Source organism: Sceloporus undulatus, chromosome 6 (genome assembly GCF_019175285.1).
Source record: "Sceloporus undulatus isolate JIND9_A2432 ecotype Alabama chromosome 6, SceUnd_v1.1, whole genome shotgun sequence".
Lineage (NCBI taxonomy): Eukaryota > Metazoa > Chordata > Lepidosauria > Squamata > Phrynosomatidae > Sceloporus > Sceloporus undulatus.
The window spans coordinates 32,559,171-32,571,241 of NC_056527.1; the positions used below are offsets into that span (position 1 = coordinate 32,559,171).

The 12,071-nt window shown below is 42.6% G+C and overlaps 1 protein-coding gene across 3 annotated transcripts in view; it reads right to left on the minus strand.

Moving 5' to 3' along the window:
• Positions 1–11,330, minus strand: part of SLC25A13 (solute carrier family 25 member 13) — a 140,839-nt gene extending 129,509 nt beyond the window's left edge. The window contains exons 1-2 of one of the 3 annotated variants that reach the window (XM_042472753.1): positions 11,252–11,299; positions 2,322–2,336 (exon numbers count right to left, since the gene is read on the minus strand). In XM_042472753.1, the coding sequence (XP_042328687.1) occupies positions 2,322–2,336; positions 11,252–11,263 (27 nt within the window). In that variant the 5' untranslated portion in view covers positions 11,264–11,299. Of the gene's footprint in view, positions 1–2,321; positions 2,337–11,251 lie in introns of all 3 variants that reach the window. The other 2 variants (XM_042472754.1, XM_042472755.1) reach the window with 2 other exon arrangements.
• Positions 11,331–12,071: the final 741 nt, after the last annotated feature.

Genomic DNA, 12,071 nt, shown 5'->3' on the forward strand with positions numbered 1-12,071 from the left:
AATATATACTTTTTTTTTAACATCTTCCAACCGTGGATGCTTGAATCAGTGTATAAAAAATCCGTGTATAAGAAGAGCCAACTGTATGCAAAGGGATCTTGCAGCATCTTTGAAACTGAGGCACGTTACAGACTGCCCAAAATGGATGGTCTCGCACCGCTGCCAGTTGCTGCGTCCGGGAACTGCAGCAGCCAAACTGCGCAGTTCCCGGGCACAGCCAGAAAGAAGTGCCAAAATGGGGCTTCTTTCTGGGCCCCAGAAGTGGCACCACGAGGCGCTAGTCGTGCACTCGCGGCATCACTTTTGCCGCACAACGTCCGGACACTATGCGTCCATAACATCAAAATGGCGGCCCCCATGTGGACGGGCGCCGCCATTTTGTACGGACTCAGTCCATACTAGGGTTGAGGGGCATCAGGAAGTGACGCTCCTTCTCAACCCTACCACGCCCCTTCCTAACCCTAGCACACCCCTTTGGCGCTTCTGTAACGCGCCTAACTGAGCAAATCAAGTTGTACCATGAGCTTTCGAACACTTGGTCTGCTTCCTCAAATGCATAGAGTCAACACTTCATGCATCTGAAGAAGTAGACCAAGCCTATGAAAGCTCATACTACAACTTCTTTCACAGTTAGTCTCAAAGGTGCTGCAAAATACCTTTGCATGCCATTAGAAAAAACATCTTACACTTACAGTTTGATAAGCACTGCTATAAAGTAAATTTAGCACATGATTTCATCAAAAAGTATGGAAGGTATATTGAAAATCAATTGTTGTCTTACTAGGTTCACCCACCACATCCCCCCAAAATTAACACTGCCACAATTGGATCTATAACATTGAATCTCTGACATCTTCTTTGAGAATGAAAAAAATTAGAACAGTTACTGAAATCTATGATCAGCAGTAAAGCTCCAAAACCATACTATTTTCCTTTTTTTTCCTACTGAAATAATAGAATCATAGAATCATAGAATCGTAGAGTTGGAAGAGACCACAGGGGCCATCCAGTCCAATCCCCTGCCATGCAGGAAATCTCAATCAAAGCATCTCCAACAGATGGCCATCAAGCCTCTGTTTAAAGACCTCCAGGGAAGGAGACTCCACTACACAATCATTGTTGTGTTGCTATTGTTGTATACCTTCAAGTTGTTTCTGACTTATGGCAACCCTATCACAAGGGTGTTTTGTTTTTTTTGGCAAGATTTCTTCAGAGGTTGTCTTTGCCTTCCTCTGAGGCTGAGAGAATTAACTTCCCCAAGGTAGGTTTCCATGGTTTCCATGGCTGAACAGGGATTGGAGCCCTGGTCTCCAGTCATAGTAAACCTACACTGGCTCCCAGTATAAATCATACTCAGAGCTATTGGTCCCTAGAATTTGTTGCTTGTATCAAAAGATGTTTAGGTTAAGAGCCTTTCTTCCTTTTGAAAAGTGTTTCTGTTATTCGTAAATCAGGCAGAAATTCTACCAATATCTTTATTAAACATTGATTAGGAGGAACTTCTTGATGGTAAGAACACTGAACTCAGTTTCCTAGGCAAGTGTTGGCATGCTCTGGTGCCCAGATGGCTGCACCACTGAATATCTGGCAGTTCCGGAGGGCAACAACAAACCTTCACATCGACCATTTTGGATTAGCCATATCACATCACTCCTGGTCGTCTTTGGAGGCCAATTTAGAAGTTGTTTTTGTTGTTTTGGGGGTATTCACCCAAACAGAACAGTATTTTAAGTGTCCCAAAGCTGTTGGGAATACGTTTTGATGAAAAACTGGGGAAGAGGGGGTCATCAAAAACTTGTACAGGATACAGGGACAAAAAGAGAGAGTTCCAAGAATTAAACTGGATCCCACTAAGGGCCATATGCAGCCTCAGGACTACACATTTCCCACTCCTGGGCTAGAGCTAAGCTTTCTCTTCCTGGAGGTTTCTCATGCAAAAGCTGGACAGCCATCTCCAAGAAATGTGTTTAACTCTTCATTCCCTACATTGAGCAGGGGGGTTGGATTAAATTAGCTTTATTCAATCTATTGCCCTTGAATCATACAGTTGGAAGAAACCACAAGGGCCATCTAGTTCAACCTCCTGTCATGCAGGAACACACAACCAAAGCACTCCTGACAGATTGCCAGCCATTGAGATGTGTTGGATTTACATCTCTCATAATCATCAGCCAAGAGCTTTATAATTTCATCATACACACACACACACAATTGGATATAAAGGACTACAAGAGGCCAAAGGGGTACAAAAATGAATGAATACAGGTAGTCATGCAGGATGTTGCCAGAGACAGAAAACAGAAAGCATATAATTGACTCACCAATCCATTGTTTGGCTGAAGTGGGAAAAGACATAAATATTAACAAACTGTATCAGAGGAAAATCCATACACAAACCAAGTTTAAACCTTCAAACATATTTGAACTTCAGTCTAAACAGATTACCCTGACGTCTCTGGTTTGCATACATCATCAAACATCTGCTATACTACACATCCAAACTATTTGGCTCCAGTCATTTCAATCTACTTCTGTAATTTCTGGCAGAATTTAATTATTTAGATGATTCAGCTTTGCACTTTCTCAAAGAAAAAACTGCCTGTATTTCAAACAGCCAGTCTCCATACATGGCACTAAGAAGTAACACAGATTTTGACTGAACGGTAAGCACACTGTTACCTCTAAGTATTTTGATTCTTGAAAATACCGTCAAAATACAAGCTGATTTGTATTTAAGAAGACTCCAGTGGTCAGAATGTTCTTCCAAGAACACAGAGAGAACACAGAGAAACTCAGCATCCATTCAAACATTTCTAGTCTTTGCAATGACAGAAGAAAACATAAAGCTGAGAGCAGAAAAAACCCTAGAGTGACATATTGCCTGAAGATGCAGTACAGGATTGAAAATCCCCATTGTCGATGAAACTGTGTAATGGATGCCAATAGGAGTTTCACTCTATTACACATGTCAACAAACCATGGTGGCACTTTCAATGCTAAGTGTGCTTAATACAGACCCCAGAAGGTAGTGGGGAGAGACAGGATTTTATAGACTACAATTCCCAGACTCTACCAGCTTGGAAAGCTGTAGTACAAAAACTCATTTTTCCAAGTTCTGATTTAATTTAATGCCAGAAATGCAGTCAAGATTAAACTGGAAGGAAAAAATGGCTTAATGTTTAGGCACAATAAGGCAAACAAAGCAATTCTGAATCAATCATGCTCATCACAGTTAAGTTTATCTCCTAAGTCATGTGGCTGGCTTGTGCTCTTGAGCGATTTGGAATTATCATTAAAAGGTTTTCTATCCTTTCTAATTATAAAGCAGATCCAGGTGGCCAAGAGTTACTTTTGCCAGTAAGGTGAGGTGGGGAGCCTGCGGCCTTCTGGATTTTGGACCACAACTCTCATTAGCCAAAAGTGATGAGAGTCAAGCCAGTTCTTATTAGCATGGAACACAATACAAGGTATTTGTAAAACATTATCCCTCCCATGGTGGAACTCACAAGTAACTCAGCAGCTTTGCAAAAGAATCTAGTTAACCCAATGTCTCAGAACACAATTGTGTCAAAATGTACTACCAACAACCGCCCTAAGTGGTTATTCAAATGCAGTGGTCATTTAAATTTTATACCCTGCATTTTCAGGTCATAAATGAAATACACACATTACTCTCACAACACATCTGGAAAAACCTTTGGTACAAAAAAATTGCCATGCAATCCTAAATATGTTTACTCAAGCTCATTATGGTCAATGAATCTTACTACCCAGTAAATATAGTTTGTATAGTAACCTCAATATAAATGTTACAAGCAGCGTCACAAATTAGAAAATTTCATCTAGGAATCAGCATGTGCCTAGATCATGACCAATATAACAACCCCACACAGGGACAGCTCATCATGTATTTATACACGGGCCAACAAGCTGCAGTCAATTACAGGGGTCTTTTTATCACACAGCAATCCATTTACTCGGAAGAAAGATCCTTAGACAATAAATAAAAACGAGGTATATTAATTTATTATTGCCTAGACAGATATTTCTCCCACATATTTCTGAATTCCTGACATTACTTCATGAATGTTGTAGCTGATGCTCCCTACAAACAGTGGGCAGGCAAGCTGTTCAAGTCCACTGTGAAATCTTTTTAGGCAAAAAGAGCACCTGGATGTCAAGGTCTATAGGTGCAGAAAAAGAAGGAAGGTTTTGTTTTGTTTTACAATTCCATGTTTTGTTTTACAAGTCATACAAAGAGAGTCCCCTGGTCCTCTGAGGTAGTTTTGAAAGCTGATACAACCCCACTTCCATTCACCATTACACTGTCAGAAGCCTCAGCTGAATCAAAGAACTTCCCACTGGGAGGATTCCGCTTGGTAAAAACCCAGTGATTGAAGGCTTTTAAACAGAGGGTGGATTCCCATCAGCTTTACTAATGACAGGAGGTTGTACTGGATGCCCTTTGTGGTCTCCTTCAACTCTATGATTCCATTATTGTATTTCTGTGCAACCTTATACATTTCTCCTTACTAGTACTCAGTCCTTTTGAGCAGAATGGAACTTGGGGCTCGAACAGACAGGCCAGAATAAAGCTGCTTGAGGTCATTTGTAGGGATGCTGTTTAAATGACACATGCATCTTAAGAGGCCAGAAGCTGTGCCAAAGCTGTGCTCCAGTCCTTAGGACTGGTGTGTGGCTTTAGTGTGGCTTCCAGCCTCTTAGGACACATGCATCATTTAAACAGCATACCTCCAAAGTGACCCGAAGCAGTTTTATTCTGGCCTGTCTGTTCGGGCCTTATCTCCCTAAATTATTCCACAGCAGGATTAAGTGACGTATAGTTCTCCAGATGTAACTGGACTAGAACTCCCATCATCTTGTACTACTGGTTATGCTATCAGAGATCAAGGAAAACTGCGAGTCCAATAACATTTGAAGTGCTATAGGTCTTCCAGGGCTCATGCCTTTCAGCTTTTACTATAGTTTTTAAGATGTTTGAAATAATATGTTTTCTCTAGGAATCCCCAAGTCCTCCAGTGCAATTCAGCTGGAAGTTGACCACAGAATTGTCCTGAAGAACCTAGAAGTTCCTAGAGAAAACATTTCTCTAAAGATCGATAGGTCCTCCAGCATGATTCTGTGATCCAGCAGATGTTGACCATAGAATTGCACTGGAGGACCTGGAGATTTCTAGAGAGGTGTTCTCTTAGGTAAAAAGAATAGGGATTGTTTTATTTGTGGTTATTCCCCCCCCCCCCCTATTTTAACAAGGGTCTCTCAGCCCTAACCCCAGGGAATGTGGAGGGACCACTGTAGATGAGTTTAAGATGGAAGTAAGTGACTGTTCTGGTTTTCCAAAGCTTGTTAAGTGTAAGCTTTAAAAAATGGAAACTTGCCATTAGATGCTCCTTACAAGTTAAGAGAAGAACTATGGTAATTTTGAAAACATAAGATAAACATGTTTAGGAATGCAGTTCTACTGTGAGTTGATTTTTATGGAGAAAATGTTTCGGATGAGATTTAATATGTTTCAAAAGCCTGTAGTTTGAAAGGAACATGATTTGCTCAAAACTGCAAATGATCAAATCTACAAACGTCAAAGCTGCAATTGTGGAGGTCCAACTGTTTTTCAAAATAGAGAATGGCTGGAGCACACCACTTGATTTCTCTACTATATTTACTTAGCAAATCACGTACTTGTTTGATGATTGTTAGATAACTGTATGAATTGACATCAGTGACTAAAAGAAAAGAAGAACAGGGCTCCTATACCTTCAACAGTTTTGCTGAGGAGGGAATTTCAGAAAATGGTCATTTGTCATGTAAACTATCCTTGCTGAAATCCCCTCTTGCATACAACTATTAAAAATGTGGGAGTCCTGCTCCCATCTTCTCACCTGGCTGCTGCTGCTACCACTGTTGCTGTGTGCCTTCAAATAGTTTCCGACTTATAGCAACCCAATCACAGGGTTTACTTGGCATGTTTCTTTAGAAGGGGTTGTCGTTGCCATACTTTGAGCCTGACAGAGTGTGCCTTGCCCAAGGTCACCCAGTGGATTTCCACGACAGAGCTGGGATTTGAACCTTGGTCTCGCAGGGTCCAAATTGAACACTCAAACCACTATACCATATTGGCCCTACTACTACTATCAACTTAATTTGTTGTTGCTGCTGTGTGGCTTCAAGTTATTCCCGACTTATGGTGATCCTACAACGGGCTTTTCTTGGCAAGATATGTTCAGAGGAGGTTTGCCATTGCTTTCCCCTGAGGCTGAGAGCATGTGACTTGCCCAAGGTCGTCCAGTCAGTTTCATGGCCTAGCGAGAATCGAACCCTGGTCTCCAGAGTCGTAGTCCAACTCTTGAACCTTTATGCCATCCTCGCTCTCAACTTTATTTATACACCACTTTTTCCTTTTTCCCAATGGCTGGGGCTCCATGTGGCTTACAAATTAAAATTGCAATACAGCCCTCCCTCCATTCTCATGGTCTTTGGACCCACGTCTCTCATTTATGTGCAAAGGATAAACGGAGGGAGAATGAATGGGACGCGCTCCTGCGCACCCATATTCAAACCAATGGGGCTTGAATATAGGTGAAACTCTGTTTTCATGAGGGGGTCCAGAATGGATCCATCGTGAAAAAGGAGGGGTGACTGTATAGTTAAAAACGTACAACAGGCCAACAATAAAATAGAATCTAATTATTTAAAATGGGTGGCATTCAGTATCAGCTACAGGTGCATAAGCTAGAATTATACATCTGTAACTGCTCCATATTCACAATTCTCATGTAGTCACTATTGTGGCACTACTGGCATAATCTCGACTGCCCTCCTGAATCTACTTTACTGGGTATCAGCCATATCGAGAGAAATCAATTGTTCTAATGACTAAGGCTGTGGCAAGCAAAGGTAGGATCCGTGTATCAATTCTTTATTTGCTGGCAAGGTGTGTAAAAACATCATCCACCCATGCGATTGCCAGCAGCGTATTCTTCCTTTTTTTGGTGTGGCAAATGCTCAGTAAAGCAGATGAGGGGGATCCAGCCAAAAGAAATTGCCTAGTTATGCAGATATAATTAAGCAGCCAATGTTGCTACTTAGTTGCTACTAAGCTACTAAGGAGCAGATGTTGCATAGTAAAACAATTTAAAACATATATTTTAAAATGAAAAGCCATTAAAAACAGTATTTTAAAACAATACTTTTGATACTGGTTGTGCAATGAGACATTTAAAAACTTCTGTATTTTTATGTATCTATCTATTTATCTAAATAAATAAATACATATTTTGCTTATCTAGTCACACATGCAAATGAGGTCTTTGGTTTCACTCTTCTGTATGGCATTTTCTTGTTTTATTTGCTTTGTTTTCTTGGCTGGCTGAAAGAGGACTTCCTTAGTAATTACAAGAAGAGCTATGACATTAGATTGTGCATTTGGCTTCCAATTCTACTTCTCAAAAAGTTAAAACAGGGCTGACTTATGCACCTGTCTTCAAAGGGAGAGAAGATGCAACATCTATGATTCTGTGATGCAAGCAGTAAACCCCCGCCCCAAATCCCCAAAGCTATTCTATGCAGCTTTTCCCCCCAGAAAATGAAATAAGGCCTTTTGAAGAGGAATATTCTAGGTAGAACATTTGTAGCTTTTAACAACCCCATCACTGCTTTGATTGAAATTGAAATTTTATTTACAATGAGAACATGTGAGTAGGTTTGCTCTTTCTTTCCACACAGCACCTTTCAAACATTTCTCCTTTGCACTGACAACCAGCTTTTAGCTAACTTTTCAAACTTGGAAAATGGTCAAAGAAAATCAGGTGACTACCACTGTTCAAACCAAAGTCCTTACATAAAAGCGACCTTTGTGTCACTCTCAGTTCTTTGAACTGTACTAGGCACGAACAGTTGAGATTTTATTTAAAAAAAAGGCAAATCTCTCTTCCAAAGAGGTGCATGAATTATGTACACAATAAGTGTACATGGTGTGAATGTGTACCTTGGGAAATAGGGAGCCAGTTTTCTGAGCCAAGCAGACTGAGCAGACTGTAAGTGGGCTGCAGATGGGGAGGCTGTGGTTCTCTGGCTCCCAAAGTCTCTTGCCATACTTGCAGAGGATGATAGAAATTGAAGTGCAACAGCTTCTGCAAGGCTATAGATTTTCCCACTCCTATATTATAACAACCTTAAGGTGTAAACCTAACCACATTTTCAAATGAAGAAAAAAAATATCCAATGAATGCAGACATATGGTGGAATAATCAATGTGTACCTTGGTGTGGCAGACAAAGTTTACTTTGAGCCAGAGCTTGTTCCCAATGTTAGCCCAAGGAAAACAATAGAAAAGATGGTGTCTTGGAACAAGCCTTGAACATCCTTGGTCCAAAACACAATGCAGAAATAATCCTGTTTGAGACTGCTTTAACTGCCCTGGCTCAATGCTAAGGAATCCTGGGAACTGTAATTTTGTGAGACATCTAGCCTTCTCTGTCAGAAAGCCCTGGTGCCACAATAAACTACAATTCCCAGGATTCCCTAGCACTGAGTCAGGGCAGTTAAAGTGGTCTCAAACTGGATTATTGCTGCAGTGTGTTTTGGACCCTTCTTTCAGCACAGTAAAGATGCAACAAGCCAGCATGGTGTGTATGTTGAGCATTGGACTATGTCTCTGGAGACCAAGGTTCGAATCACAGCTCAGCCATGTAAACCCACCTTAAAACAAATCACACTTCTTAGCCTCTGAGGATGGGAATGTCAAAAACTCACTGAAGAAACTTATCAAGAAAACCCCATGTTAGCTTTACCTTAGGGTTGCCATAAATCAGAAATGACTTTGAAGGCACACAGCAACAAAAAGGTGCAACACCTCTGTGATTGTCAGAGGAAAGCAGATTTTCCAGGCTATCAAGACAGATTGTTCAATGGCTCCTGAACGGCAAGGGACTGGACTAGTCAGCCCTCGCAGTCCCTTTCAACTTTGTGGTTCTATGAATCTTGGTTACAGCAGCTAAAACCAAACCTCTGTACTCAGGCGTAGTGTATCCATGAGTAGAGAGGGTCTAGATCAGCAATACTCAAACTCTGCTCCTCTAGGTGTTTGGGACTTCAACTCCCCAAAGCCTCACCCATCTTGGCCAATGGTCTGGGATTCTGTTGCACTGAGCCCTGGCAGTTAAAGTGGTGTTCAAACCGGACTAATTCTGCAATGTGGACACAACAGGTCAGACCTCAGCCCTGGCATCTCTCTCTCTTTAGCAAGGCAGCCTCGGTTACAGCCCCACCACTACCTTTGTTTGCATCTACACTGCAGAATTAATTCATTTTGACACCATTTTGACTACCACAGCGATACGTTATGGAATTCTGGGATTTGTAGTTCCCTAAGACATCTTTTTCTGGTCAGAGAGTTCTGGTGCCCACAACGAACAACAAATCCCAAGAATCCTTAGTATAGAGCCGTGCCACTTAGAATCATAGATCTGGAAGAGACTGCAAGGGCCATCCAGTCCAACCCCCTGCCATGCAGGAAATCCAAATCAAAGCATCCCTGACAGATGGCCATCCAGCCTCCGTTTGAAGACTTCCAAGGAGGGAGACTCCATTACACTCCTAGGAAGTGTGTTCCACTGTCGAACAGCCCTTACTGTCAGGAAGTTCCTCCTAATGTTGAGCTGGAATCTCTTCTCCTGCAGCTTGCATCCATTGCTCCGGGTCCTAGTCTCTGGAGCAGCAGAAAACAAGCTTCCTCCCTCCTCAATATGACATCCCTTCAAATATTTAAACAGGGCTATCATATCACCTCTTAACCTTCTTTTCTCCAGGCTAAACATTCCCAGCTCCCTAAGTCATTCCTCATAGGGCATGGTTTCCAGACCCTTCACCATTTTAGTCGCCCTCCTTTGGACACGCTCCAGTTTCTCAATGTCCTTTTTGAATTTTGGTGCCGAGAACTGGACACAATATTCCAGGTGGGGCCTGACCAGAGCAGAATATAGTGGCACTGTTACTTCCCTTGATCTAGACACTGTATTTCTATTGATGCAGCCTAAAATCGCATTGGCCTTGTTAGCTGCCGCATCGCATTGTTGACTGATGTTCAACTTGTGGTCTACTTGGACTCCCAGATCCCTTTCACACGTAGTTTCATTCAGCCCAGTGTCCCCCATCCTATATCTGTGCATTTCATTTTTCCGCCCTAAGTGCAGTACCTTACATTTCTCCCTGTTGAAGTTCATTTTGTTAGCTGTGGCCCAGCTTAAAAGCAACATTAAAGTGGATTACTTCGGAGGCGCGGATACAGACTGGGACATAACAGTATGGAATCCTGGGAGCTGTAGTTTCGTCCAACATTCAGCCTTCTCTCTCAGAGCTCTGGTCATCCCACAAAACTACAACTCCCACAATTCCTCAGCTGACGCTGCACCACTTAAAGCAGTGTCAAACTGCATTAATCCTGCAATGTAGATGCGCCCTTTCTCTCTCTTTGGTCCAAAACCACACTGCAGAAATAATGCAGTTCGAGACCACTTTAACTGCCCTTGCTGAATGCTAGGGAATTCTGGGAACTGTAGTTTTATGAAACATCTAATAATAATAATATAATTAAGCCTTTTCTGTCAACAGAGCTCTGGTGCCAACAATAAACTACAACTCCCAAGATCCTGTAGCACTAAGTCAGGGCAGTTAAAGCGGTTTCGAACCGGGTTATTTCTGCAGTGTGTTTTTGGACCTTTCTCTCTTTGGATGCTGCATCCACACTGCAGAAACCATCCCATCTTGACACCGCTTTAACTGTCCAGGGCTGCGTGTGTATATGTGTGTGTGCTGTGGAATCCTGGGAACTGTAGTCCATTGTGTGGCAAAACTGCCTTCCCCTGAATTCCACCAGCATGGAGCCCTGGCAGTTTAAAGCAGTGTCAAACTGGATTATTTCTCTGCAGTGTAGATGCATTACTTTCTCTTTAAACCCTCTATTTGGGGAGGAGAGGCTCCCCCAGCCCCCCCAAAAAGGGAGCTCTAGGCTTCCCCCAAGGACAGGCTGGAGGTCAACACCAGGAACCCAAAGGCCTCTTCCACCAGAGCAATAGGAGAAGCCTACAACAGAAAGGCCAAGCTGAGCAGAATAACAGTACAGACTAGTAACTGCAATAACAAGCTAGGGGCGCGTGCGCGCTCCCGATGGGGTTGGGGGGCGCGCGCTTTCGAACGTTCGCTCTGCTGCTGTTGTTGGGACTACAGTACTTACCTTGGCAGCCATGCTTTACCGCGCGCAGCCTTTTTCCGCCCCGCCCCCTCCACAGAGAGGTAAAACTGGTGGCAAGCCGGCGAGCTGCGTTCTAAACCGACGCGCCAATCAGAGGAGAGGAAAGGCCGACGCCGCACGCTGATTGGCTGGAACCAACATTTCCTCCCTTTTCCTCTCTCTCTCTCTATATACACATATATCCTGGGATTAAGCAGCTGGAGGCAGCGCGCATGCGCATGATCGGACCCGGCTGTCTTTCCACAGGCTGAGGCCCGGGCGCCCTCCTTTTCCCGGACGCGTCCTCCATTATATTTTTTTTCAGCCTCCTCCTCTTTTTCCTCCCCCAGAAAATGAATAATCTATTACTCTATGAGTGTTTTTAGCTTTTTTATTTGGGTCATGTCCTCCATTTTTTCTTGCAAGTCCTCCATTTTGGCCATGACTGTGAAGCATGAATCCTCTTTTTTCTCTCAGTATTTATTTTGGGCATGTCCTCCATTTTTTCCTGGAAGGTCCTCCATTTTGAGCATGACTGAATATTATATACCTCTATGTTTTAGCTTTTTGTTTGGGTCATGTCCTCCATGTTTTTTTCTTGCAAGTCCTCCATTTTGAGCATGAATCTTATATACGTTTCTTTGAGTGTGTGTTTAGCTCTTATTTGTATATATCCTCCATTTCTCTTGAAGGTCCTCTATTTTGTACACGACTGAGAAGCACGAATGTTATATTTCGGAAAGCTCTGACCAGAGTGAAAACTACAGATCCCAGGATTCCATAGCCTTGAGCCACAGCAGTTAATAATTTCAAAGCTGCAGCC